The sequence below is a fragment of the Erithacus rubecula genome (assembly GCF_903797595.1).
Source record: "Erithacus rubecula genome assembly, chromosome: 4".
Classification (NCBI taxonomy): Eukaryota; Metazoa; Chordata; class Aves; order Passeriformes; family Muscicapidae; genus Erithacus; species Erithacus rubecula.
The window spans coordinates 68,511,628-68,537,358 of NC_136686.1; the positions used below are offsets into that span (position 1 = coordinate 68,511,628).

Below are 25,731 nucleotides of genomic sequence, written 5' to 3' on the forward strand. Positions count from 1 at the left end.
GACAGGACATGGGGACAGCCCTGGCACTGCCCCCCTGCCCCACTGACAGGACACAGGGACAGCCCTGGCACTGCCCCCTGCCCCACTGACAGGACACAGGGACAGCCCTGGCACTGCCCCCTGCCCCACTGACAGGACACAGGGACAGCCCTGGCACTGCCCCCCTGCCCCACTGACAGGACACAGGGACAGCCCTGGCACTGCCCCCCAGGTGAGTCGCTCTGTGGCCATCTCAGCTGGTGAGGCCGGGGCCACCCAGCACTGTCCCCACCCTGTCCCTGTCCTTGTCCCTGTCCCCCCAGAACTGCCAGGGACCAACAGCTGGGGGGCTCTGCAGGGAAAAGGACTGTGACCACCCACCCGTGACCACTCACCTGTGACCACCCATGACCACTCACCTGTGACCACCCACCTGTGACCACTCACCTGTGCCCGCTGTTCTGCCCTGGGGCAGCTGCAGGGGGTGGGGCAGGCAGAGCAGCCGGACCCTCCCTGCACTCCCCAGGGATCATCCCCTGGATTTCGGGGGCAAACAGGCAGAAAACAGGGGCTGGGGCCACCCTGGAGCTGCAGCCACCAGGGCTGGGGGGGCACAAAGCAGCCCCAGCCCTGAGAGAAGAACCAGAGGGACCTTGGGAGGTCTAATTTATTTTTTCAGTTTTTTGTTGTTTTTTATTGTTCTCGAGATGGCTACACACCCCCGGAGGGAACCGCATGCGCCCGCCCTGCCCGCACTCGAGCCACCGCCTCCGACCCCAGAACCAAACCAAAGAAAACCCCAAAAAAGGAAAAAAAGAAAAAAAAAACAAACAAGAAAACAAACGGAAAAAGCAGAACAAAATAAAATATAAATCTCTATTTGCAGAGTCCGTCCCGCCCGTGTCGTCTCTGGGAGTCGGCAGCAGGCAGGCCACGGTGGGCTCAGGGGGGCAGCGCCCCACGGCCCCCGACTGACCCCCCATCTTCCTAAACAATTTGTACTGTTTGTTTTTTGTTTGTTTCTTTTCCTTCTTCTTTTTTTTTTTTTTTTTTGTCTCCATTTCACAGAGAGTTTTTTCTCTTTTTTTTCTCTTTCTTTTGCTGCCGGGCGAGTCCGACGGACCCGCGCGGCTCTGCGGTCGGGTTCGGGCGGTGCCGGGCGGTGCTCGGGGCGTGGCCGAGCCCCGTGTGACCACTGGGCAGGGCGGGGTCGCCACGCCCTCCTCCCGGCCTCCGGGCCGCGCTGGAGCGGGCGAGAGCCCTCGGCTGATTGTGGGACACATTCTTGGGTTGCTGTTTCCTGTCTTCTCCTTAAAGACATTCCTGGGAGGAGGAGGGAGCATCAGCCCTGTGTGCCCGTGTCCGGGGGGGCGGAGCCCGGAGCCACGCCCTTACCTGGGAGACAGGAGCCGCGAGGAGCCGGAGCTATCGGAACAGGCGGGTGAAGTCCCTCAGAGCCCAGCAGACTTGTTTACATTCCTCAGCACTGCAACACAAGGGGGACATCAGGGGTGGCCCCAGGGGACATTCGGGACTGGGGAAGGTGTCCTGCCGAGGGAGGGGAGCAGTGGCAGCTGGGCCCCAAGGTGCTGGCAGAGACAAAGGGACAATCACCAGGGCAGGAGGAGGTGGCTGGCCCTGGAGGAGACCCGTGTGCCACCACGGAGGGGGCTGGGGGAAGGAACCAGCTGCCCCTGGGCACCCGGGATTTGTGCAGGGATGAGAAGGAGCCAGGCACAGGGAGTGATGTTCCCAGAACAGCTGGTGGCCCTGGGAAGGGACAGGCCCGGGCAGGGCTGGCAGCTGGAGCAGTGACTCAGGGGATGAGGAGGTGGCTGGGGAAGGGCCAGGGCTCACAGGGATCGGGGCAGGCAGAAAAACCCAGAAAAACCCGTTGGGTGACCAAAGGCCCCGGGGCTCCGGGCAGGCACAGGGCACAGCAGGGACAGCAGCACGGGCAGGGCTGGGGCCGGGGGCTGCTGGGGCCAGCCCGAGGAGGGTCCCACTGCCACTCACCTGGTGACCTGCTTGTGGAAGTCGGTGAGCTGTTTGTGTGTCACCTGGATGGCTCCGCCCGTGGTTTCCTTTGGCAACCCCTTCAGGGAGTTCTCCAGCCAGCGGCAAAAGGTCTGCCCAGGGCAGGGAGAACTCAGAACGTGGAGCCCACCTCGGCAGAGCTCTGGGGTCCCACGGGTCCCTCCCTGCCCTCGGGGGTCCCTCCCGCCCCTCGGGGGTCCCTCCCTCCCCCCGGGGGTCCCTCCCTGCCCCCGGGGGTCCCTCCCGCCCCTCGGGGGTCCCTCCCTGCCCCCGGGGGTCCCTCCCGCCCCTCGGGGTCCCTCACCGGGCGGTCGATCTGCATGATCTCCCAGAGCACCTCGGCGACGTCGGGCAGGGTGTAGGGCGGGAGGCAGAAGCAGCACGTCTGCAGCAGCTGGTTCACGAGCTGCTGCCCCAGCTGGGTCATCACCTGGTTGATGAGCTCCTTCCGCACCTCAAAGTCCTCCTCGTGCTGCGGGAGGAAGGAGAACGGGGTGGCCAGGGGCACACCAGTCCTGGGGACAGGGGCACCAATCCTGGGGACAGGGACACCAATCCTGGGGACAGGGGCACACCAGTCCTGGGGACAGGGGCACGCCAGTCCTGGGGACAGGGACACCAATCCTGGGGACAGGGGCACACCAGTCCTGGGGACAGGGACACGCCAATCCTGGGGACAGGGACACCAATCCTGGGGACAGGGGCACACCAGTCCTGGGGACAGGGACACGCCAGTCCTGGGGACAGGGACACCAATCCTGGGGACAGGGACACACCAGTCCTGGGGACAGGGACACCAATCCTGGGGACAGGGGCACCAATCCTGGGGACAGGGGCACGCCAATCCTGGGGACAGGGACACACCAATCCTGGGGACAGGGACACACCAATCCTGGGGACAGGGACACGCCAATCCTGGGGACAGGGACATGCCAATCCTGGGGACAGGAGCACCAATCCTGGGGACAGGGGCACGCCAGTCCTGGGGACAGGGGCACGCCAGTCCTGAGGACAGGGACACCAATCCTGGGGACAGGGGCACCAATCCTGGGGACAGGGACACACCAGTCCTGGGGACAGGGACACCAATCCTGGGGACAGGGGCACACCAATCCTGGGGACAGGGAGAAGCTCCTTGCTCTGCAGGCAGCCCCAGAACTCCTGTCAGAAGCAGTGGGGAAACCAGGGTGGCTTGTGGGGACAGCAGGACGGGGCTGGTGGGGCTGGCGGGGCTGGGACAGCAGGAGGGGTCCCTGCCATGGCAGCGGGGGCACGGGGGGCTCTGGGGGCCCTCCCCCACACATGCCAGGACTCGCAGGGGCCAGCCCAGAGGGTGTCCCGGAGGGTGACCCACGTCGTTGGCCAGGCCGGTGTGGACGAGGTCGCGCAGGAATTTCATGACGCTGCAGTTGGCGTCGCGGTGGTCCAGGGTGGTGGCGGCGATGGCCCACTGCAGGATGGGGATCATCACCTGGCTGCGCAGCAGGGTCACGGGGCTGCGCTGGATGAACCTGCCAGGGCACAGGGGTCAGGGCCTGCCCGTGCCCCTGGGGACGGGGGGCACAGGGCGGCAGCAGTGGCACCTGGCTGCCAGGCGGAACAGGTCATCCACGGTGTCCGGGTGGTTCTGGAGGCCGTTGGGCTGCTCCAGGAGCTGGAAGGTGGGGATGCAGAGAGCCTGGGGAGAACAGGGATCATCCATCAGCGATGGGAGCGCTCCTCAAGCTGCCCTGCCCTGCAGGGAACCGTGTCCCATCCCTGGAAGTGTCCAAGGACGGGCTGGGGACAACCTGGGGTCGTGGAGGGTGTCCCTGCCCATGGACAGGCTCCAGGGTCCCTTCTCACCCAAAACAGTCTGAGATTCTATACAGACTGAACATTGGGGAAAATTCCTCCTGGAAAGGGCTGTCCAGGCACAGCTGCCCAGAACAGGGCTGCAGTCCCCACCCCTGGAGGGATGTGGCACTGGGGACATCGGGGTGGCCCTGGCAGCGCTGGGGATGGTTGTGTGAGGATTTCCCAGCCCAAGGGGAGCTGTGCCCTGGCAGGGCCCCACCTGCAGCATGTCCAGCAGGCCCTGCCTGCAGCCCTCCTCCATGCCATACTCATCCACCAAGATGCTGCCCAGGTAGAGGAAGCAGGAGTGCTGGTGTTCCCGGTACACATTCACCATCTGGGGAGACAGGGATGCTGCACAGGCACTGCCGGGTGAGCCCTGACCCCACAGCCCTCCTGTGGCAGCTCCCAGCCTGTCCTTGTGGGCCGGGACACAGACAGACAGACAGACACACACAGGGCTCCACAACCTCCCAGCAGCCCCCACCTGTCCCAAAGCCTCTCTCCTCCCCAAGGGTTTATGCTGGAATTCCCCAGACTGCCAGGATTCACTGCAGCACCTCCCAGTGCCCACAGCCACCCCTGTGACCTGAGCGACCCCCTGAGCCCCTGCAGTGTCCCCACAACCCAGCAGTGTCCCTGCAGTGTCCCTGCTCCCCAGCAGTGCCTCCCAGCCCCCCAGCAGTGCCCCTGCCCACCTGTGTGACCAGGGGCTGCAGCAGGGCGGCCGAGCCCTTGCAGTGTCCCCCAGCAGTGTCCCCCAGCCCCCCAGCAGTGCCCCTGCCCACCTGTGTGACCAGGGGCTGCAGCAGGGCGGCCGAGCCCTTGCAGTGTCCCCCAGCAGTGTCCCCCTGCCCCCCAGCAGTGCCCCCAGCAGTGCCCCTGCCCACCTGTGTGACCAGGGGCTGCAGCAGGGCGGCCGAGCCCTTGCCCACGCAGCGCACGGCGAAGCGCAGGCAGCGGCAGCAGCGCTCCACGATCCGGTTGTCGGCACTGTGCTTGTTCAGGGTCTCTGACAGCACCGGCCAGATCTGGCCAGGGACACGTGCCAAGGGTCACAGCTCACCCTCAGACCCCAGCCCCTGCCAGCCCCACAACACCCAGACCCCCGTGGGGGTGGCAGCCGAGGGAGAAAAGCTTTCTGGAGGGGTTTATCCCCTCCAGTGGCAAAGGGGACACAGGGAAATCAAACACCTGGGATGCTCCCAGAGCCAGGGTCCTTCCCGAGGGTTGGAGACTCAACCCTGCCCCTGCACACCCCAATCCCTTGCAGGAGGGACAGGAGGGTGCTCACAGCTCCCCCCCGTGCAGCCCTGGGCAGACACAGGGATCTGCCGGCAAACAGGGACTCTGTACAACACCCCAGGTACCCCCACAGCTGGAACCCCCACCACAAAACCCAGTAGAACCCTCTCCCCACATCCCAGCCCTCTCCCACGCACCTCCTGAATGACTTTTTGGCACGGGTGGACCTGGCCGTTCTCCACAATGGGGTTGGTGTGTCTGTGGGAACAGCCAAGGGTCGGGGGAGTTGGGATCAAAGCCAAGGAAAAGGGTTGGAGCTGTGGGAAGGGGATTGGGATCTGGCTTGGGGGCATCTCAGGAGCTGGAAGGGGGGAAGCAGAGGCCCCCAGCCCATTCCCAAGGGCTGGGGAGAAGGAGGCACTGCAGATTCAGTGGGGGAGCAGCAGTGCCCCAGCTCCCTCCTCACCTGAAGATGACGGCGAGTCGATCCAGGGGCACTGTGGGGTCTGAGGAGAGGCCATTGCTTGGCTCCTGGGAGAGCAGCTGGAAAATGAGGAAAAGGGACAGGATTTCAGGACTTCAGGTAGCCCTGTGCCCAGGGAAGGCACTGCCTGGACACCAACCCTCCTCAGGTGGGACCTGGGGAAGGGCTCAGTCCTGGATGTGCCCTGTGGGTGCTGGGCTCTGTCCCCACGGAACCAGTGACAGCATGAGAGGGAACAGCCTCAGGCTGTGACAGGGCAGGCTCAGGCTGGATATTGGAGAACCTCTTCCTGGCCCTGGCATGGCTGCCCAGGGCAGGGGTGGAGTGCCCATCCCTGCAGGGACTGAAAAGCCCTGTGGATGTGGCACTTGGGGACACGGGCAATGGTGGCCCTGGCAGTGCTGGGAATGGACTCAAGGGGCTCCAGGGGATTCTCCAACCCAAACAATTCTCCTGCTCTAGGATACACCTCTGGCTCTGAGGACACTGCTGCTGCAGCAGGGCTTGGGCCTGGCCATGTCCCCAGTGTCCCCTCCCCGCTCACCTTCTTGAGCGCCAGCACCTGCACGGCGCAGAGCTCGCTCAGGCACTCCGAGATCTTGTCCAGGGGCAGCCGGGCCAGCACCAGCGCAGTCCCTGCAAGGACACATGGGGACAGGGACGGTGGCATCCCACATGAAGGGCTGTGGGACAAGGGGAGGGCCTGGGAGGGGTCCCCCACAGCTGAGCCCGGCTCTGGCTGAGCCAGACACCAAAACACTTCAGTCCCAGCGGGGAGCAATGCTGGCATGAGGGACAGCACGAGGCCAACTGGTGCTCCCAGTGTCCCTGTCCCAGCTCAGCAGCACCACAGGATCCTAGGAAGCTCCAGTGAAAACACTCCAGGGCTCCCAGCCATGGAACACGAGAGCAAACCACCCCAGGGAAAATCTCCCTGGCTCAGGAGTTCCTGGCTCGTTCCAAGGGAGGGGGACAAACCCCGTGAGGATGGGGCTCAGCACCCTGGGGAGCAACTCCAATGGACACCCCTGCAGATCCCACAGACAACCCCCCAGCCCCCAGGGACACCCACCCTTGAGCAGATGACCCCCCAGCCCCAGGGACACCCATCCTGGAGCAGATGACCCCCCAGCCCCAGGGACACCCACCCTGGAGCAGATGACCCCCCAGCCCCAGAGACACCCACCCTTGAGCAGATGACCCCCCAGCTCCAGGGACACCCACCCTGGAGCAGATGACCCCCCAGCCCCAGGGACACCCACCCTGGAGCAGATGACCCCCCAGCCCCAGGGACACCCATCCTGGAGCAGATGACCCCCCAGCCCCAGGGACACCCACCCTGGAGCAGATGACCCCCCAGCCCAGAGACACCCACCCTTGAGCAGATGACCCCCCAGCTCCAGGGACACCCACCCTGGAGCAGATGACCCCCCAGCCCCAGGGACACCCACCCTTGAGCAGCCCCACGGCCGCCTCGGGGGACAGGGCGAAGGAGTCGAGGGCGCGGGCGATCTCCAGCAGCCCCGAGAAGTGCTGCGCCATGTGGTCGCGGCACACGGAGCAGATGTTGTGGATGGCCTTGGCCGCGGCCGACGCCAGCCGCCGGTCACACAGCCCCTTCATCAGGTAGCCCAGCACGGGGTCTGCGGCACAGGGTCAGGGGGCTCAGGGACTCCAAGGGCCAGCCCAAAGTGTCCTGATCTGCCTCACGGCCGCCCAAGACCAGAGACCCCAGGACCCGGTGCTGGCGCTGGACCCGAGTCCTGGCCTGGCTGAGGCGGGTGCTTGCCAAGGGGCTGCTCTGCAGGCACGGGCTGGCAGAGCTGTACTTCACACCTGCTTCTCAGAGCAGTGGGGCTCTGCACACAACAGCCCAGAAACCTCCCCACCTTCTGGCCAGAGGCCGCTCGCTTTGGAAAAGACTATAAAAAGTGACTTTCTGAAGAGACTTTTGAGATCTCTTTCTCCCCATGGACGGAGGATGTGTCTGTCGGCTGAAGACCACAAGGATGCTGTCCCACCTGTTGGTAGCTATTCCCCATCCTTCTCTTTCTCCCTCCCCTTTTACTTTGTTTCCTTTATCTCCCTCTGTCCTGTATCGCAAAGCTGAGCTGCTGGCACTCCATAAAATGCATTTTCCTTGCTGCTGAATAAACCTGAGTCCCTTGCTGTTTGCCTTTTGCACCCTGGGGTCAAAGGAACCACGGCAGCAGACGGTGTCAGGCACTCACCCAGGAACTGCGGGTTCCTGTCCACCACCTCGCTCATCTCGCCCACCAGCTCGATGCTGGTGTAGCGCACGGCCGTGTGCACCGACTCGGGCAGCCGCACCACGCCCTCCAGCACCTCCACCAGCGTCGGGTTGTTCTCCCTGAGGGGCAGGCGGGGTCAGCGGGGCGGGGAATGGGAATGGGAATGGGACTGGGAATGGGACTGGGAATGGAGCACACGGGACAGGCGGGGTAAGCGGGGCGGGGAATGGGAATGGGACTGGGAATGGAGCACACGGGACAGGCGGGGTCAGCGGGGCGGGGAATGGGAATGGGAATGGGACTGGGAATGGGACTGGGAATGGGACTGGGAATGGAGCACACGGGACAGGCGGGGTCAGCGGGGCGGGGACGGGACTGGGAATGGGACTGGGAATGGGACTGGGAATGGGACTGGGAATGGGAATGGAGCACACGGGACAGGCGGGGTCAGCGGGCGGGGACGGGACTGGGAATGGGACTGGGAATGGGAATGGGACTGGGACTGGGACACACCGGGACAGGCGGGGCTCAGTGGGGCGGGAATGGGACTGGGAATGGGACTGGGACTGGGAATGGGACTGGGACTGGGAATGGGACTGGGAATGGAGCACACCGGGACAGGCGGGGCTCAGCGGGGCGGGAATGGGACTGGGAATGGGACTGGGAATGGGACTGGGAATGGAGCACACGGGACAGGTGGGGTCAGCGGGGCGGGGACGGGACTGGGAATGGGACTGGGAATGGGACTGGAGCACACGGGACAGGCGGGGCTCAGTGGGGCGGGAATGGGACTGGGAATGGGACTGGGACTGGGAATGGGACTGGGACTGGGAATGGGACTGGGAATGGAGCACACCGGGACAGGCGGGGCTCAGCGGGGCGGGGATGGGACTGGGAATGGGACTGGGACTGGGAATGGGACTGGGAATGGGACTGGGAATGGAGCACACCGGGACAGGCGGGGCTCAGCGGGGCGGGGAATGGGACTGGGAATGGGACTGGGACTGGGACTGGAATGGGACTGGGAATGGAGCACACCGGGACAGGCGGGGCTCAGCGGGGCGGGGAATGGGACTGGGAATGGGACTGGGACTGGGACTGGGAATGGGACTGGGAATGGAGCACACCGGGACAGGCGGGGCTCAGCGGGGCGGGGAATGGGACTGGGAATGGGACTGGGACTGGGACTGGGAATGGGACTGGGAATGGAGCACACCGGGACAGGCGGGGCTCAGCGGGGCGGGGAATGGGACTGGGAATGGGACTGGGACTGGGACTGGGAATGGGACTGGGAATGGAGCACACCGGGACAGGCGGGGCTCAGCGGGGCGGGGAATGGGACTGGGAATGGGACTGGGACTGGGACTGGGAATGGGACTGGGAATGGAGCACACCGGGACAGGCGGGGCTCAGCGGGGCGGGGTCGGGAATGGGACTGGGAATGGGACTGGGAATGGGACTGGGAATGGGACTGGGAATGGAGCTCACGGGACAGGCGGGGCTCAGCGGGGCAGGGGCGGGAATGGGACTGGGAATGGGACTGGAAGCACACCAGGACAGGCTGGGCCCAATGCTGTGGGGCAGATCCACAGGGGCTGAATGGGAATGGGACTGGGAGCACACTGGGACAGGCTGGGCTCAGCGCTGTGGGGCAGATCCCCAGGGATTGAATGGGACTAGGAATGGGACTGGGACTGAAGCACACCAGGACAGGCCCTGCCAGGATGGGGCTCAGCCCCACGGACACCAGGGGACAGGGAACACTGAGCACCTCCATGAAAGGTTTAGGTGAGAAGGGGCCTCAGATTCCCGGCAGTGCCACCCTGCCACGGCAGGGACAGCTCCCACTGTCCCAGGCTGTTCCAGCCTGGCCTTGGCACTGGCAGGGACAGAACATCCCCGGGAGATGTGTGGTGTTTGTGCCACACGGAGGCAGCTCTGTCCCCCTGTCCCCCTGTCCCCAGGACACGGGCAGCACTCACTGGTCGACGCTCTTGGCGATGGAGGCCATGATGAAGAGCACAGCCTCTGTCACCTCCCAGGGCGGGTTCCCGTCCTTGAGCGTGGCGTAGAGCTGCAGGGGGGCAGTCACGAGGGGCCACCGTCACCAACCCCCACCACCGACCCCCCAAAGCCCTGCTCCTGACCCTTCCCATCCCCCAACTCCCACCCCTCACCCTTCCCACCCCCAAAGGGCAGGCGGCAGAAACCTGACACTCCACAGCCCGACACTCTGGGGCCACAGTGACTTTCCCAAAAAACCAGGAGGTCAGAGACCTGCTCTCCCACCCCTCCTCCTGCTGCTGCCACCCCTCCTGCTGCTCCCTCTGCTCTCCCACCCCTTCTGCTGCTCCCACCCCTCCTGCTGCTGCTCCCACCCCTCCTGCTGCTGCTCCCACCCCTCCTGCTGCTGCTCCCACCCCTCCTGCTGCTGCTCCCACCCCTCCTCCTGCTGCTCCCACCCCTCCTCCTGCTGCTCCCACCCCTCCTCCTGCTGCTCCCACCCCTCCTCCTGCTGCTCCCATCCCTCCTGCTGCTGCTCCCACCCCTCCTCCTGCTGCTCCCACACCTCCTGCTGCTCTCCCACCCCTCCTGCTGCTCCCACCCCTCCTGCTCCCCCAGCCCCTCCTGCGGGAGATGTGTGTGACCCCCTCTTGTCCCAAAGCCAGCCAGGGCTGGGTGACCCCCCTGGCGTTTCCCTCAGCAGCCCCACAGCCCCACCTGAGCAAAGCACTCCACGGAGCCCACCAGGAAGATCAGGTCCTTCACCAGGTCCGAGACGCGCATCCGGAACTCGCCGAAGTCGTCGGTCTCCTCGGGGACCCCCTCCTGGGGAGAGGGACAGCACAGGGCACAGGGCAGCTCAGGGAGCTCACACCCCAGCCAGGGCAACACCAGGGGCTGTTTGAAGGACACCAGCATTCCTGCCCTGCTGGGGGACTGGAGCTGTGCCCAGGGGGTCACACACACACCCAGGGCTGTCCCCCAGGGTCACACACACCCAGGGCTGTTCCATGGGGTCACACACACACCCAGGGCTGTCCCCCAGGGTCACACACACCCACGGCTATCCCCCAGGCTCACACACACCCAGGGCTGTCCCCCAGGTTCACACACACCCAGGGCTGTCCCCCAGGGTCACACACACCCAGGGCTGTCCCCCAGGGTCACACACACCCAGGGCTGTTCCACGGGGTCACACACACCCAGGGCTGTCCCCCAGGGTCACACACACCCAGGGCTGTCCCCCAGGGTCACACACACCCACGGCTATCCCCCAGGCTCACACACACCCAGGGCTGTCCCCCAGGGTCACACACACACCCAGGGCTGTTCCACGGGGTCACACACACCCAGGGCTGTCCCCCAGGGTCACACACACCCAGGGCTGTTCCACGGGGTCACACACACCCAGGGCTGTTCCATGGGGTCACACACACCCAGGGCTGTCCCCCAGGCTCTCACACAGCCAGGGCTGTCCCCCAGGCTCTCACACACCCAGGGCTGTCCCCCAGGGTCACACACACACCCAGGGCTGTCCCCCAGGCTAACACACACCCAGGGCTGTCCCCCAGGGTCACACACACACCCAGGGCTGTCCCCCAGGGTCACACACACACCCAGGGCTGTCCCCCAGGCTCACACACACCCAGGGCTGTCCCCCAGGGTCACACACACCCAGGGCTGACACCCAGGCTCACACACACCCAGGGCTGTCCCCCAGGGTCACACACACACCCAGGGCTGTCCCCCAGGGTCACACACACACCCAGGGCTGTCCCCCAGGGTCACACACACACCCAGGGCTGTCCCCCAGGCTCACACACACCCAGGGCTGTCCCCCAGGGTCACACACACACCCAGGGCTGTTCCATGGGGTCACACACACCCAGGGCTGTCCCCCAGGCTCTCACACAGCCAGGGCTGTCCCCAGGCCCTTACATGGTCAGAGTCCAGCTGGCAGTGCCGTGCCAGCGCGTGCAGCAGGCGCTGGATGTAGGCTTTGAAGATGCTGTGGATCACAGCATCGTCTGTCTTGTACAGGTGCTCCCCCAGTCTGTACCAGAAGTTAAAGGAAATTTCTACCACCTGTTTGGAAAGAAAATTACAGCATTTTGTCACCAGCAGATCATTTTTTCCCCTCTGTGTCAGTGATCCTGATGGAGAAATACCAGCAGTGGTGGCACCACAGATCTGTGTCGGAGCTGCTGTGTCACACAGTGGTGACTCAGGCTCCCCCTGATCCCCCCAGTTTCTCTGCCTGTCACTCAGTAAAGGGCTTGGGACCCCCAGTGACCCTGAACACCTGCCCCAGCCCTTGGCAGCCAAGGCCTGTCCAGCCCAGAACCAGCTGAGAGAGGCCTGGGGCTCTGGGGGCAGCCCAGGCTGGATCTGCATGCAGCCCCTTCGTGGTGGGGTTTTAAATTTGTTGTGTGGTTACTGCACAAAAACCATGAGTGTGAATTTGGCCAGGAGCAGCTGCAGAGCTCCACATCCCTCTGAGCACTGATGGCACAGGATGAGTTCATGGCCAAGGAAAACTGAGTTGAACAGCCTGGGAAGGGAGGAGAAAGGGTGCCAGGGACCCAGGAGTGTGTGGGGGCTGCTGGAGCACAGCTGCCCTGCACCTCCCATGGCAAAGCATGGCAGCAGCTTCCATCCACTGGGCACACAGGGCTCAGCCACTGACACCTCATTAACTGTTTGGGAAGAACAGAAGGATAAAGAATTCCACAGAGGATAAAAAGGGACCCAAACAAGGACAGGCTGTGCTCCTAAGGCAGGTGGGTGGAGCCCTGATGTGAACCAGGGTTTCAGTCACTCACAGGCCAAAACCCCCAGGAACCCCAAAAGCCCAGAGAACACTGACAGGTGGGAAAGCACTGGCAGGGCTCTGGAGCTGCTCTGGCAGCCCAGCCTGGCAGCAGGAAGGGGCAGGGGACAGCCCTGCCATGAGGGACAGCAGGAACTGCAGAGCCAGCAGCCCCAGGGACCAGGGCTGTGGGGCAGCAGCACAGACATCTCAGAGCTCTATAGGGACACACACACATCCCAGTGCCCTGTAGGGACACACACACATCCCAGAGCTCTGCAGGGTCACACACACATCCCAGTGCCCTATAGGGTCACTCACACATCCCAGTGCTCTATAGGGTCACTCACACACCCCAGTGCCCTATAGAACACACACACACATCCCAGTGCTCTATAGGGTCACTCACACACCGCAGTGCCCTATAGAACACACACACATCCCAGTGCCCTATAGAACACACACACACATCCCAGTGCTCTATAGGGTCACTCACACACCCCAGTGCCCTGTAGGGTCACACACACATCCCAGTGCCCTATAGAACACACACACACATCCCAGTGCTCTGTAGGGTCACTCACACACCGCAGTGCCCTATAGGGTCACTCATACATCCCAGTGCTCTATAGGGTCACTCACACACCCCAGTGCCCTATAGGGTCACACACACATCCCAGAGCTCTATAGGGTCACTCACACACCGCAGTGCCCTGTAGGGTCACACACACATCCCAGTGCTCTATAGGGTCACTCACACACCCCAGTGCCCTATAGGGTCACTCACACACCGCAGTGCCCTGTAGGGTCACACACACATCCCAGTGCTCTATAGGGTCACACACTCACTCCCCCAGTCCCTATAGGGTCCCTCCCCCCCCATTCCCCCCGTGCCCCCAGCCCCACCTCGTACTGCGGGTGCCCGGCGCAGATGAGCAGCAGCTCCAGCGTGCGCAGGTCGCCCAGGCCCTGGCCCGGCGTGCACACGATCTTGTCCAGGAAGGTCTCGCACAGCTCGGTGAACACACGGCAGTAGTTGAGCACCCTGCAGGGGGACAGGGCTGCTCAGCCTCAGGGCTCTCCTGGCCAGCACGTGCCCAGAGCCTGGGCCAGGGCAAGCAACAGCAACTGCTGCTCTGCAGCTCCTGGGAGATGCTCCACAGGGGGAGCTCAGACCTGGCCTTAACAAACACTGGGTTACAATAAGCAAAATCTGCTGAAATGCTGATCTGCAACTCCTCCAAAACCCCAGTGCCAGCTGTGAGGGCACGGTTCCACTCCAGCCCAGCCCCTCCATGGAGCCCTCCATGTCTCTCTGCCCCCAGGATTTGGGTGTGACCACACAAGTGTCCAACACAGGGACAGGCACTGCCCAGCCCCAGTGCCCCCAGCACTGCCCCAGTGCCCCCAGAACTGCCCCAGTGTCCCCAGAACTGCCCCAGTGTCCCCAGCACTGCCCCAGTGCCCCCCGAACTGCCCCAGTGCCCCCAGCACTGCCCAGCCCCAGTGCCCCCAGCACTGCCCAGCCCCAGTGCCCCCAGCACTGCTGCTGCTCCCGGCATTGGCAGCTCCATTCGGAGGCTGACACAGCCCAGCTGGGTCAGTGCTGTCCTGCCCAGGGGGTCCCTGTCCCTCACTTGTCCAGGTCCTCCCGTGCCACAGCCATGTGGTAGGCACTCTCGAGGGTGAGCACGCCCTGGAAGAGCTGCAGGGCCAGGGGCAGGTTGGTCTCCACGTTCTCGATGGCGTAGAGGGCCGAGCACACGCAGTCTGACGCCGCCTCGTGCAGGTTGGATGAGGTCTTGTCCTGTTGCTGCAAGGCACAAAGCCCAGCAGTTATCACAGAACCACAGAATCTCCTGAGCTGGAAGGGCCCCTGGGATCGTGGGTGCAGCTCCTGGCCCTGCACAGACCCCCAACAATCCCAAACTGGGATCAGAGCCCTGGGGCTGTGCCCAGCACCCTGTGGGTGAGGGCAGAAGCTTGCTGCCATCCTGAGCCTGCCTGGCACAGCTCCACTCCCTGGTGCTGTCCCTGTCACAGGGAGCAGAGACCTGAGCTGCCCCTCTGCTGCCCCAACCACATCGTGCAATCAGACAGCAATGAAACCACCAGGCTTTTGTTCTTGTTCCTACAGTGGCTGGATTTCATCCTGGAGATCTATTCCAACCCAAAGAATTCTGTGGAAACACTTTGCACAGCCACAACCCCCCACTACCTCCCACCTGCTTCCCTGGACACTGCAGGTCAAGCTGACCCTTCCCCAAGGGATCCTGGCAACCTTCCCAGCAAACACAGGAGGGAAAACAGCAGCTGGGATCCAGGGCAGCTTGGAAGGAAGGAAACCACCTTGCTGCTCATCACTGGCCTGAACAGAGCCACCACTCCCTCTGGGGGGAGAGGAGGGGACTGGGGAGCCCCTGTGGGGATGGAGACAAGGTTTCTCACAAGCATGTGTGGAATATTGACCAGGGATGGCCTGGGGGTCAGTCACTGACCAGGGATGGGCTGGGGGTCAGTGGGACACACTGACCAGGGATGGGCTGGGGGTCAGGGGGACACACTGACCAGGGATGGGCTGGGGGTCAGGGGGACACACTGACCAGGGATGGGCTGGGGGTCAGTGAATTCCACAGGGAGTGACTGAGTGAAGGGGATTTGCAGGGAAGGAGACAGAGAACCAGGACAGAGCAAGCAGGGAGGACACGAAGGAGCAGAGACTCTGTGAGTCCTATTGAGATCCCAGTGGATTTGGGAAACAGTTCCTGGTGCCACTGGAGGGAGCGGGGAGGAAGGAAAACCAACCCATATAAAGTGCCATTAACCATTAAACAGGCTGTCCTGGGAGCAGCTCCTGCTACAGCTCCACTCAGGCAGGATCCCACATGGATATTCAGGATCCTGCTTGGCTATCTTTCCTTGGAACCCCTCATTTGCATTTGTCATTGATTAAATCATGCAAATGAGGGACCTGTGGAGGAGGGACAGACAAGCCCTGCAGCAGAAACCTCTGTCCTCCAGGAATTCCTCCCTCTGGCTGCACTGCCTGCCTGCCCTGGCTCAGTGGCACAGGATTCTCCACACCCCTGCTCTCCCACACAAACACTCCAACGCCTCTGGCAGCTGACTTTCCAGGAAAAAGGGTCAGAAGAGGAATATTGATTTATTGACAATCTGGGAAGAAATCAAAATGACCTCAGCCCCTCCTGATTTGAACATCAAACCCCATAAGGGGTTTCCAATGCCCAGCCACAAGGATGACAAACCTCACCTGGCACCCCTGGGTGTGACAAACCTCACCTGGCACCCCCTGGGTGTGACAAACCTCACCTGGCACCCCCTGGGTGTGACAAACCTCACCTGGCACCCCTGGGTGTGACAAACCTCACCTGGCACCCCCTGGGTGTGACAAACCTCACCTGGCACCTTGTGGGCAGCAGCACTTCCCTGTCTGCACTTCCCAGCAGGGAGGGGCTGCCTGCTCTGTGGAGCTGATCCCACCCCTGCCCCAAACCTGCTGGGACCCCAGTGCCCCAGGCTGAAGCCCCTGCTTCCCCCTGCACTCACCAGCACCTCGAAGAGCAGGGACAGCAGCTTGCTGTTGGCCATGAAGGTGCTGTCCAGGACCCCCAGGTTGAACCAGCTGCCCAGGCACCGGAAGATTTTGATGAGCATCTTCTCCTCATTGCCTGCCTTCTCCACACAGGTCACCTGTGGGACAGGGACAGCTGCTCAGGGTCTGACCCAGCAGGGGATCAGTGACAAACAACCAGCAACATCCCCTGGAGCCCAGGAGAACATTCCAGAAGCAGGCTGCTCCCAAGGTCACCATCAGCCCTGGACTCAGTGAGAGGGATGACAAAGCCCAGACCCCTCTGCCAGCTCCAGCTGCAGCACGAGCAGCTGCAGTGCCTCCCTCAGCTCAGCCCAGCCCTGCCCATCCCATTATCCCATCCCATCCCATGATCCCAGCCCACCAGCAGGGACACCACGGTGCTGGAGTAGTAGGCCAGGTCCTCGATGATCTCGGTGCGGCGGTTGGCGCCGATGCGCAGCGAGCGGCTGTGCACCTCCTCGGGCAGCACCGTCAGGATCTCCAGCAGGAAGGGCAGCGACGCCACGTCCGTGCTGTACCTGCAGGGGACAGGGCAGGGCAGGGCAGGGACAGGGACAGGGGCAGGGACGGGCACAGGGACAGGGGCAGGACAGGGACAGGGGCAGGGACAGGGGCAGGCACAGGGACAGGGCAGGACAGGGACAGGGGCAGGGACAGGGGCAGGACAGGGACAGGGACAGACACAGGGACAGACACAGGGACAGACACAGGGACAGCTCAGCACCAGGCACAGCCAGGGCTGCAGGGCACCCCGCCCAGACGGGCCCTGCTGGAGTCAGGCAGTCGGGGGAGTCTCTGAAGCCTTCAGCAGCAATCAAGGTGCAGGGACTGAATTAAAGCCTCTGGATGGGTTGAACTATATCAAGCCACTCACACATAAAGTAGACATTTAAGTACAAGTAAAGTAGTGAGTTGTAATGCTTTTAGTAAGTGAAAAGTTTCAAATGCCACAGTAGCAGTGAGTGTTTCAGTGAAGGTTGAAACACACTGATATCTTCAGTAGAGGCTCCAGGACCAGTTGCAGACAGGATTTAGTTACAATAGAGTTATAGTAACAATATTGCTTACGTTTCTTAGATAGAACAAGACAGATTGTATGTGTAATTTATACATAACCTGGTGTGCTAATAAACTAGAATTCTAACAGGTTAAGGAGTGGTGATCTGAGTTTGCATCTTAGCTTGTTGGAGAAATCCTATATAAGAGTTTGTACTGAGGAGAGTTGGTGCTTTTAGCCACTGGCCCAGGACTGAGGGGGGTTTAAGGCCCCTTCCCACCCCAAGCATCCATAATTCCATATTCCAGGGATTGGAATCCTGCCTCAAGGACAGCAGGGCCCAGCCACAGCCCTGGCAGGAGCAGCCTCCAGGATGGCTCAGCCCAGGGTTTCCAACAGAGCAGACAGAGGCTTTCCCAGGCCAGGAGCTCTGGGAGCCCAGGTGCCACTGCCCAGGCAAATGCCATCCTCTCCTGCTGCCAGCAGACACAGGGCCAGCCCCAGGGGCTGCTGGCACTGTGCAGCAGCGTGTGGCATCCCGTGGGGACATCTGGGGACACCCAACAGTGACCAGCTCCAGCCCTGCTGCTCCATTCCACAGCACAGACAGAGCTGAGAGAAGAGGGATCATCCCTAACAAAACAGGGATGAGGAAAAGCGCTGAGTGCTGGGCTGTGAGCAGCCAGCCCCTCCTGCCACCACCCAGGCACCTGGAATCAGTGGAGAAAAACCTCCCTGTCCTGCCCCACACAGCAGCAGCTGCCTGCCACAACCCACAACAAGCCCCAGGAGACTGGAACAGGCACTCACTTCTCCACCAGGGTCTGCACACAGCCCTTCCACGAAGCCATCTGCAGGGCGAGGTCAGCTATGGCCAGGGCGAGCTGGAGGGAGCAGAGAGCACAGGGATCAGTGTGGGCACTGCTGGATGTGCCCAGAGACAGGGCAGCTCTGCAATCCACCCAGGATCCACCCCACCATCCCTGCAGGGAACTGGGGGATCCATCCCACCATCCCTGCAGGGAACTGGGGATCAGTCCCACCATCCCTGCAGGGAACTGGGGGATCCATCCCACCATCCCTGCAGGGAACTGGGGATCCATCCCACCATCCCTGCAGAGAACTGGGGGATCCATCCCCACCATCCCTGCAGGGAACTGGGGATCCATCCCACCATCCCTGCAGGGAACTGGGGGATCCATCCCACCATCCCTGCAGAGAACTGGGGATCAGTCCCACCATCCCTGCAGGGAACTGGGGGATCCATCCCACCATCCCTGCAGGGAACTGGGGGATCCATCCCACCATCCCTGCAGGGAACTGGGGATCAGTCCCACCATCCCTGCAGGGAACTGGGGGATCCATCCCACCATCCCTGCAGGGAACTGGGGATCCATCCCACCATCCCTGCAGAGAACTGGGGGATCCATCCCCACCATCCCTGCAGGGAACTGGGGGATCCATCCCACCATCCCTGCAGGGAACTGGGGGATCCATCCCACCATCCCTGCAGGGAACTGGGGATCAGTCCCACCATCCCTGCAGGGAACTGGGGATCAGCCCCACCATCCCTGCAGGGAACTGGGGATCAGCCCCACCATCCCTGCAGGGAACTGGGGGATCAGCCCCACCATCCCTGCAGGGAACTGGGGGATCCATCCCACCATCCCTGCAGGGAACTGGGGATGAGCCCCACCATCCCTGCAGGGAACTGCAGGATCAGCCCCACCATCCCTGCAGGGAACTGCAGGATCCATCCCACCATCCCTGCAGGGAACTGCAGGATCCATCCCCACCATCCCTGCAGGGAACTGAGGATCAGCCTCACCATCCCTGCAGGGAACTCAGGCACTCTGGCTGCCCTGAGGGCTGACACTCCTTGCCAGGACATTCCGAGGCTGGAGCAGCAGCAGTAGCGTGGCCTCAGCCTGGGGGTGCCAGGCCCCCCAGTGCCAGAGGAACGTGTGGATAATGGGAATGAAGGGTGCAGAGGGCACTGCTGGGTTTGGTGTCCATGGCAGAGCACAGGGAAAAGCCCTGCTCCTCTCTGCAAACAGCAAACCAGGCTGAAGTAACGGAGTAACTGAGGGCTGAGTGAGGAGGGAGGGAAAACAGCCCAGTGCCAGGCTGGGAGCAGGGATCAGCCTTCCCTGACTGCCAGCCCAGGCAGGACACGGAGCAGCCCCCACCTGTGTGACAATGACCGGGGACAGGTCCTTCAGGTTCTGGATGTGGGACAGCAGCGAGTCCCGCAGCGAGGCGTGCGAATCCGTGGGCAGCTCGTAGAAGGAGGTTTGGATCTTCATCTTCATGGTCTGCGCCGCGAAGTAGCAGGACTCCACATCCTGGTGCACCTGCAGCAGCTGGTCTGAGATCTCCCAGGCATGCACCTGAGGGAAACAGGGTGCTCATGGGCAGGGCTGGGCTGGCACTGAGGGGACTGCAGAGTCCAAACTCCCCAGTGGAAGCACAGCCTGTCCTGCTGCAGAGCCCAGAGGAGCCCCGGGGCTGCTGCAGGGCTGGAGCCCCTCAGCTCCCAGGGACCAGCCTGGGAGAGCTGGGGGGCTCACCTGGCCAGGAGCAGGGTCCAGGGAGAGCTCAGGAGGGCCTGGAGGGGCTCCAGGGGAGCCTTTGGCCACAGGACATCCCTGAGCTCAATCCAGGGTGAAATTAAACCTCTGGTCCTCATTCCAGCCTCAGTAACAAAGGCAATTCCATCACAAGCCCTGGCCAGTCACTCCAACAGCCAAATAACTCTTTGTTATAAACCACTGCCTGCCCAGCCCAGCTTCCAGCTGCATTCCAGCCTGGAAGGAGAAATAATTCCCTTCCCAAACCTGTGCCCCAGGCAGGCCAGCAGAGCCCAGAGGCTCCACCCGACCCAGCCCTGGGCCAGGGCTGCCAGGGCTCTCCAGCATGGCACAGGGCAATGGGAGGGTAACACCAGGCAGGACCAGCACAAACCAGGCTGATCCTCAGGAAATCCCAGCCTCTTGCACATGGAAAACCAAAACCTTATAGCTGGCAATAGCCCAGGGCCTGGATCCTGATCCACTCCCAAAATTTCTGCTGGGAGCTCTTTCCACAGCCACTGTAGCCTGGAATGCAGCTGGAGCCACCTGCAGAACCCAAAGGGCCCAGACCAGCAGGGGAGGGCTGGGACCCCCAGCACCCCATGTCCTGTCCTGTCCTGTCCCTTCCTCCTTCCCACAGAATCCTGCGAGCTGGAACCCCCAGCAGCTCCCCAGCACTGCCAAGGCCACCACTGCCCTGTCCCCCTGTCCCCAGGTGCCACCTCCCCAGGGCTCCTCAGTCCCTGCAGGGTCAGCCCCCACGGCCAGAGGATCCATCCCTGCCCCTGGTTTATTTATCCTCACAGGAAACTCCCAAGCTGGGAATAAACAAAAAGTTAAACTCAACACCTGCAACAGCCAGAATCCCACCAAAGCCTCCCACTGAACTCCTTCTCCCCCAGTTACTGGGCTGGAAATTCCCAGTTTGGATGGGCACGGTGGCAGAGGGAGATGCTCCCAAACCCACCAACCCCAGGGCACACAGATAATCCCCCTGGGAGCCCAGCTCAGCAAAGAGCACAATTATTAATGGGCTGTGAGCACCAATGACTATGAGGAGCTGTTTCTATGCCTGGAACTCCTCATGGCACATTCAGGAATCCTATAAAGCCAGAGGATTTCCTTCCTGGAAAGCACTTCCTGAGCCCCCACTACAACCCAAACCGAGCTCCACTCAATCCACCCCAAAACCTCAGCACTCAGCTCACAAACCCCAAAAAGCACCCAACTCCCAAACCCCAACACTCACTCACAAAGCCCAACACTCAACTCAAAAACCCCAAAAAACACCCAGCTCCCAAAGCCCAACACTCACTCCCAAAGCCCAACACTCACTCCCAAAGCCCAACACTCACTCCCAAAGCCCAACACTCACTCTCAAACCCCAACACTCAGCTCCCAAACCCCAAAGCCCAACACCCAGTCCCAAAGCCCAACACTCAGCTCACATTGTGCCAGGGCTCTGCTCCAGACCCCAGGCATGCAGAGCAGCTCCAGCCATGGAGCTGGGGCAGGCCAATCCCCACCCAGGGCTCCTGTGCCCCAGGAAAGCCCATCCAGCCTGGAAGCAGCCCCCCAGAGCCCCCAGCACAGGCTGCCTGCAGGATCCTCACTGCAATCTGGCATTTAGGTCAGCTGCACCCCCAGCCGAGCTCTGCAGAGCTGAGCGAGCTCGGAGCTGCCCCGCCCGCCCCATTTCCCAGGAATAACCAGCAGGAAAGGGGAGAGCCAGAGGGGAGCTGATGGGCACACCTGAGCCCCAGAGCCCCCAGACATAAACCTGAGCCCCCTGACCCAAACCTGAGCCACCTGAAACAAACCTGAGCCCTCCAGAAACAAACCTGAGCCACCTGAAACAAACCTGAGCCCCTGAGCCCCCAGACACAAACCTGAGCCCCCTGACCCAAACCTGAGCCCCTGAGCCCTCCAGAAACAAACCTGAGCCCCCTGACCCAAACCTGAGCCCCTGAGCCCCCAGACACAAACCTGAGCCCCCTGACCCAAACCTGAGCCCCTGAGCCCTCCAGATCCAAACCTGAGCCCTCTAGATCCAAACCTGAGCCCCCAGACACAAACCTGAGCCCCCTGACCCAAACCTGAGCCCTCTAGATCCAAACCTGAGCCCTCTAGATCCAAACCTGAGCCCCCAGACACAAACCTGAGCCCCCTGACCCAAACCTGAGCCCTCTAGATCCAAACCTGAGCCCCCTGACCCAAACCTGAGCCCCTGAGCCCCCAGACACAAACCTGAGCCCCCTGACCCAAACCTGAGCCCCTGAGCCCTCCAGAAACAAACCTGAGCCCCCTGACCCAAACCTGAGCCCTCCAGAAACAAACCTGAGCCCCTGAGCCCTCCAGAAACAAACCTGAGCCACCTGAAACAAACCTGAGCCCCTGAGCCCTCCAGAAACAAACCTGAGCCCCTGAGCCCTCCAGATCCAAACCTGAGCCCCCTGACCCAAACCTGAGCCCCAGAGCCCCCAGACACAAACCTGAGCCCCCTGAGCCCTCCAGATCCAAACCTGAGCCCCCTGACCCAAACCTGAGCCCTCCAGACACAAACCTGAGCCCCCTGAAACAAACCTGAGCCCCTGAGCCCTCCAGAAACAAACCTGAGCCACCTGAAACAAACCTGAGCCCCATATCCTGCTAGAGATCCCAGGGATAGGAACTGTGGGGGTCTCACTCAGCCAAACCTGAACCCCCCCAAAGTGACCCAGGAACCCAAACTCAGCTTTAGGCTTTGCCTTCTCATCCCCACGAGGCTCTGACCCTGGCAAACAGGGGGAGCTCAGCACAGCACCCTGGGCAGTGCCCAGGGCCAGGCTGGCATTGGGAGGGGTCCCTGCCATGGCAGGGGTGGGATGGGCTGGGCTTTGAGACCCCTGCCCACCCAACCACCCCGGGATTCTGGGATCACAACTCCAGAGGGACCCAGCCCTGAGACTGCTCCCAGCAGGGGAAAAGGGGACAGATCTGCCCAGGGCTGGGTGGCACTGCAGGGACACAGGGGGGTGGCACCCAGGGATGGCACGGGTGGCACTGCAGGGATGGCACGGGTGGCACTGCAGGGACACAGGGGGGTGGCACAGAGAGCATCCAGACAAACAGCCCTGGGGTCAATGCCAGAGCCTCCATGCAGAGCAGGGCACAAACACCAGGCAGGGCCACCAGCCCCACAGTGGCTCCCAAGTGCCACCAGCGTCACTGTGGCTGGGAAAGTGCCACTGGAGCATGCCAACCCTCCCAGGCCACGCCAGGGAGCTCCTGCTGTGCAGGGTCACCTCCCTGCCCAGGGCTGGGGCTGCAGCCACTCCCAGGAGAGCAGGATGCTGGAAATTAACTGGGATCCCTGGTGGGACCTCAGGGGGAGCAGGTGAAGCAGCAGGAATGATGCTGGCCTGTGCTAATAATGACACTGTCAATGCTGGTTTGGCTATTATTACTATTAATACTGTTATTATTGCTGTTATTACTGCTGTTATATCAGAACCAGCCCAGGGAAACTGCAGCAGGATCCCAGCCCTGCAGAGATTCAGAGAACTCAGGGATACAGAGGAGTCCCCAGAACTCCAAACTCTCCTGGGCCTGAGTCACCCCTGCATCCACCAGGAACCCTGGGGGTCCCACCCAGGCAGCCCTGCTGGCTGACCCAGGTTTGGGGGTCCCTGGGACAGCAATTTTGGGGGTCTCACCCAGGTTCAGGGCAGTGTGGGAAGGGAATCATAAGTGAAATGTAAATCTTCCTCTCCAGCTGCCCTGAGACCTCAGTTCTCCCAGGGGGAAATGGGGGGAGCAGCTCCCAGAGCCCCCAGACCCAGCCAGGGACATTCCCTGGGGAACTGGAGAGTTCCACAGCACTGAAGGGAACTGGGGGGAAACGGGGAAAGCACGAGTTTGTGGGAACAAAGAGCTGCAAGGGTGGCCAAAGGGCAGGAAGGGGACAGGAGCAGGGGAGGGGAGGGGAAGGGAGGGGAGGGGGCAGACCCGGCCCGTCCCTGCCCCTGCCAGGGGAGAGCAGCACACAGCTGAAACAGCCACCCCTGAGGGAGGGGGACAAAGCGGCTCCAGCAGCGGCAGAGGAGCCCCCAAAGCACCGAGAACACCCCGGAGCCGGGGGCAGCTGGGGAGGAGCCGGGCTGTGTCCGGGGGGCTCGGGGGGCAGCGAGGCCTCGGCGCCCTCCCCCCAGTGACCCCAGCGGCTCCCGGAGCCCCCCAGTGCCACCCCTGCAGTGCCATGGCAGGGACCCCTGCCCCTGTCCCACTGTCCCAGCCCCAGTGTCCAGCCTGGCCTTGGCCATTCCAGGGATCCAGGGGCAGCCACAGCTGCTCTGGCAGTTCCAGCCCCGGCAGGAACCGGGTCCCAGCCCGGAGTCCCCTCTGGCACCGGGAGCCTTCCCCGGCTCTGCCCTCGGGCGCAGGAATCCGCCTCTCTGCAGAGCGCTCGAGGGATGGGGCAGCCCCGGAGCAGCGGGAAGCAGCAGCGGCGGGGCAGAGGCTCCCCGGGGCCGCCGCTCCCCGCCCGCCCCGCCCCGGATGGGGCCCGAGGCCTCCCCGCGAGCCGGGCCCGGTACCCGCCGCCCGCGGCTCTCACCGAGCGCTGCAGCTCGCCCAGCCAGCAGCTGGCCCGCTCCTTGCCGCTGGGGTCGGGGTCGTGGTAGAGCGCCTGCACGGCCTGCTGGACGAGCTGCAGGCTGGGCCGGCCCGGCCCGCGCTCCATGGCCGGTCCCTCAGCGCCGCCCGCCCGCCGCCATCGCCGCTCCGCCACCGGGCCGGCCCCCGGAAACGCGCCCGCGCGCCTTCCGTTCCGCGCCCTTCCGTTCCGCCGCCCGCCCTCGCCGCTGCCCGCTCCGCCCGGTTCCGCCCGGTTCCGCCTCTCCCGTCTCATCCCGTCCCATCCCATCCCGACCCGTCCTGTCCCGTCTCACTCCATCGCATCCCATCCCGTCCCGTCCTCTCCATCCCGCCCCGGTTTGTCCCATCGCGTCCCCCTCGCGCTCCGCCCGGAACGAGTTTCCGGCGGTGCGCCGCTCAAATGTGTCCGGGCGCACGCGGCGCGGCGGGAAGGGCTCGGGACCCCCCTGAGATGGGAACGGGGGCCCGGGAACCCCCAGAGACCCCCCTGAGATGGGAACGGGGGCCCGGGAACCCCCAGGGACCCCCTGAGATGGGAACGGGGGCCCGGGAACCCCCAGAGACCCCCCTGAGATGGGAACGGGGGGTCCGGGAACCCCCAGAGACCCCCTGAGATGGGAGCGGGGGGCCCGGGAACCCCCAGAGACCCCCTGAGATGGGAACGGGGGCCCGGGAACCCCCAGAGACCCCCCTGAGATGGGAGCGGGGGGTCCGGGAACCCCCAGGGACCCCCTGAGATGGGAACGGGGGGTCCGGGAACCCCCAGAGACCCCCTCAAATGGGAGCGGCGGGTCCGGGCACCCCCCGCCCCCCCCCCAGTCCCCAGGGCAGCCTGGCCGGTGTCCCCAGCGCTCCGGGGGTCCCCACAGCCCACCCGGGCAGTTTGGGGTCTCCTGTGGGGACGGGGCTGGGCCCTGCTCCCCGTGCCAGAACACGCTCCAGGTGTCATGGAATAGCAATAATTAATGAGGGAGACAATTAAATCCCAGCCCACGGGGGGCTCAGGAGGGACAGGACCCGAGGGACTGACCCTGCCAACTGCAGAGCCACGGGGACTGTCACCAAACAGGGACAGTGACAGGGACAGTGACCAAACAGGGACTGTCACCAAACAGGGACAGTGACAGTCACCAAACAGGGACAGTGACAGTGACCAAACAGGGACAGTGACAGTGACAGTGACCAAACAGGGACTGTCACCAAACAGGGACTGTCACCAAACAGGGACAGTGACAGTCACCAAACAGGGACAGTGACAGTGACA

General features: G+C 63.0%; 1 protein-coding gene across 1 annotated transcript; it reads right to left on the reverse strand.

Annotated features, from left to right (window-relative positions):
- Positions 1-645: 645 nt before the first annotated feature.
- Positions 646-24,629, reverse strand: TNPO3 (transportin 3). Its single transcript, XM_079305143.1, has 23 exons — positions 24,427-24,629; positions 19,449-19,649; positions 18,070-18,143; positions 16,624-16,780; positions 16,214-16,357; positions 14,284-14,459; positions 13,553-13,691; positions 11,776-11,922; positions 10,555-10,662; positions 9,816-9,907; positions 7,813-7,952; positions 7,033-7,224; positions 6,126-6,217; positions 5,564-5,640; positions 5,295-5,355; positions 4,743-4,883; positions 4,073-4,189; positions 3,600-3,694; positions 3,371-3,527; positions 2,321-2,488; positions 1,996-2,108; positions 1,375-1,465; positions 646-1,302 (listed from the first exon to the last, which is right to left on the reverse strand). Exons 1-22 carry the CDS (start codon positions 24,550-24,552, stop codon positions 1,405-1,407), a joined length of 2,778 nt encoding a protein of 925 aa, XP_079161269.1. The 5' UTR covers positions 24,553-24,629; the 3' UTR covers positions 646-1,302; positions 1,375-1,404.
- Positions 24,630-25,731: the final 1,102 nt, after the last annotated feature.

Bases quoted from the DNA above. Each gene is read 5' to 3' on its own strand.
- TNPO3 (XM_079305143.1), bottom strand. From the start codon at position 24,552: ATGGAGCGCGGGCCGGGCCGGCCCAGCCTGCAGCTCGTCCAGCAGGCC. The intron at 10,663-11,775 runs GTAAGGGCCTGG...CCCTCTCCCCAG, and splicing joins GCCAGCTGGACTCTGACCAT to GAGGGGGTCCCCGAGGAGAC. The intron at 1,466-1,995 runs GTGAGTGGCAGT...CTTGTGTTGCAG, and splicing joins TTCCACAAGCAGGTCACCAG to TGCTGAGGAATGTAAACAAG.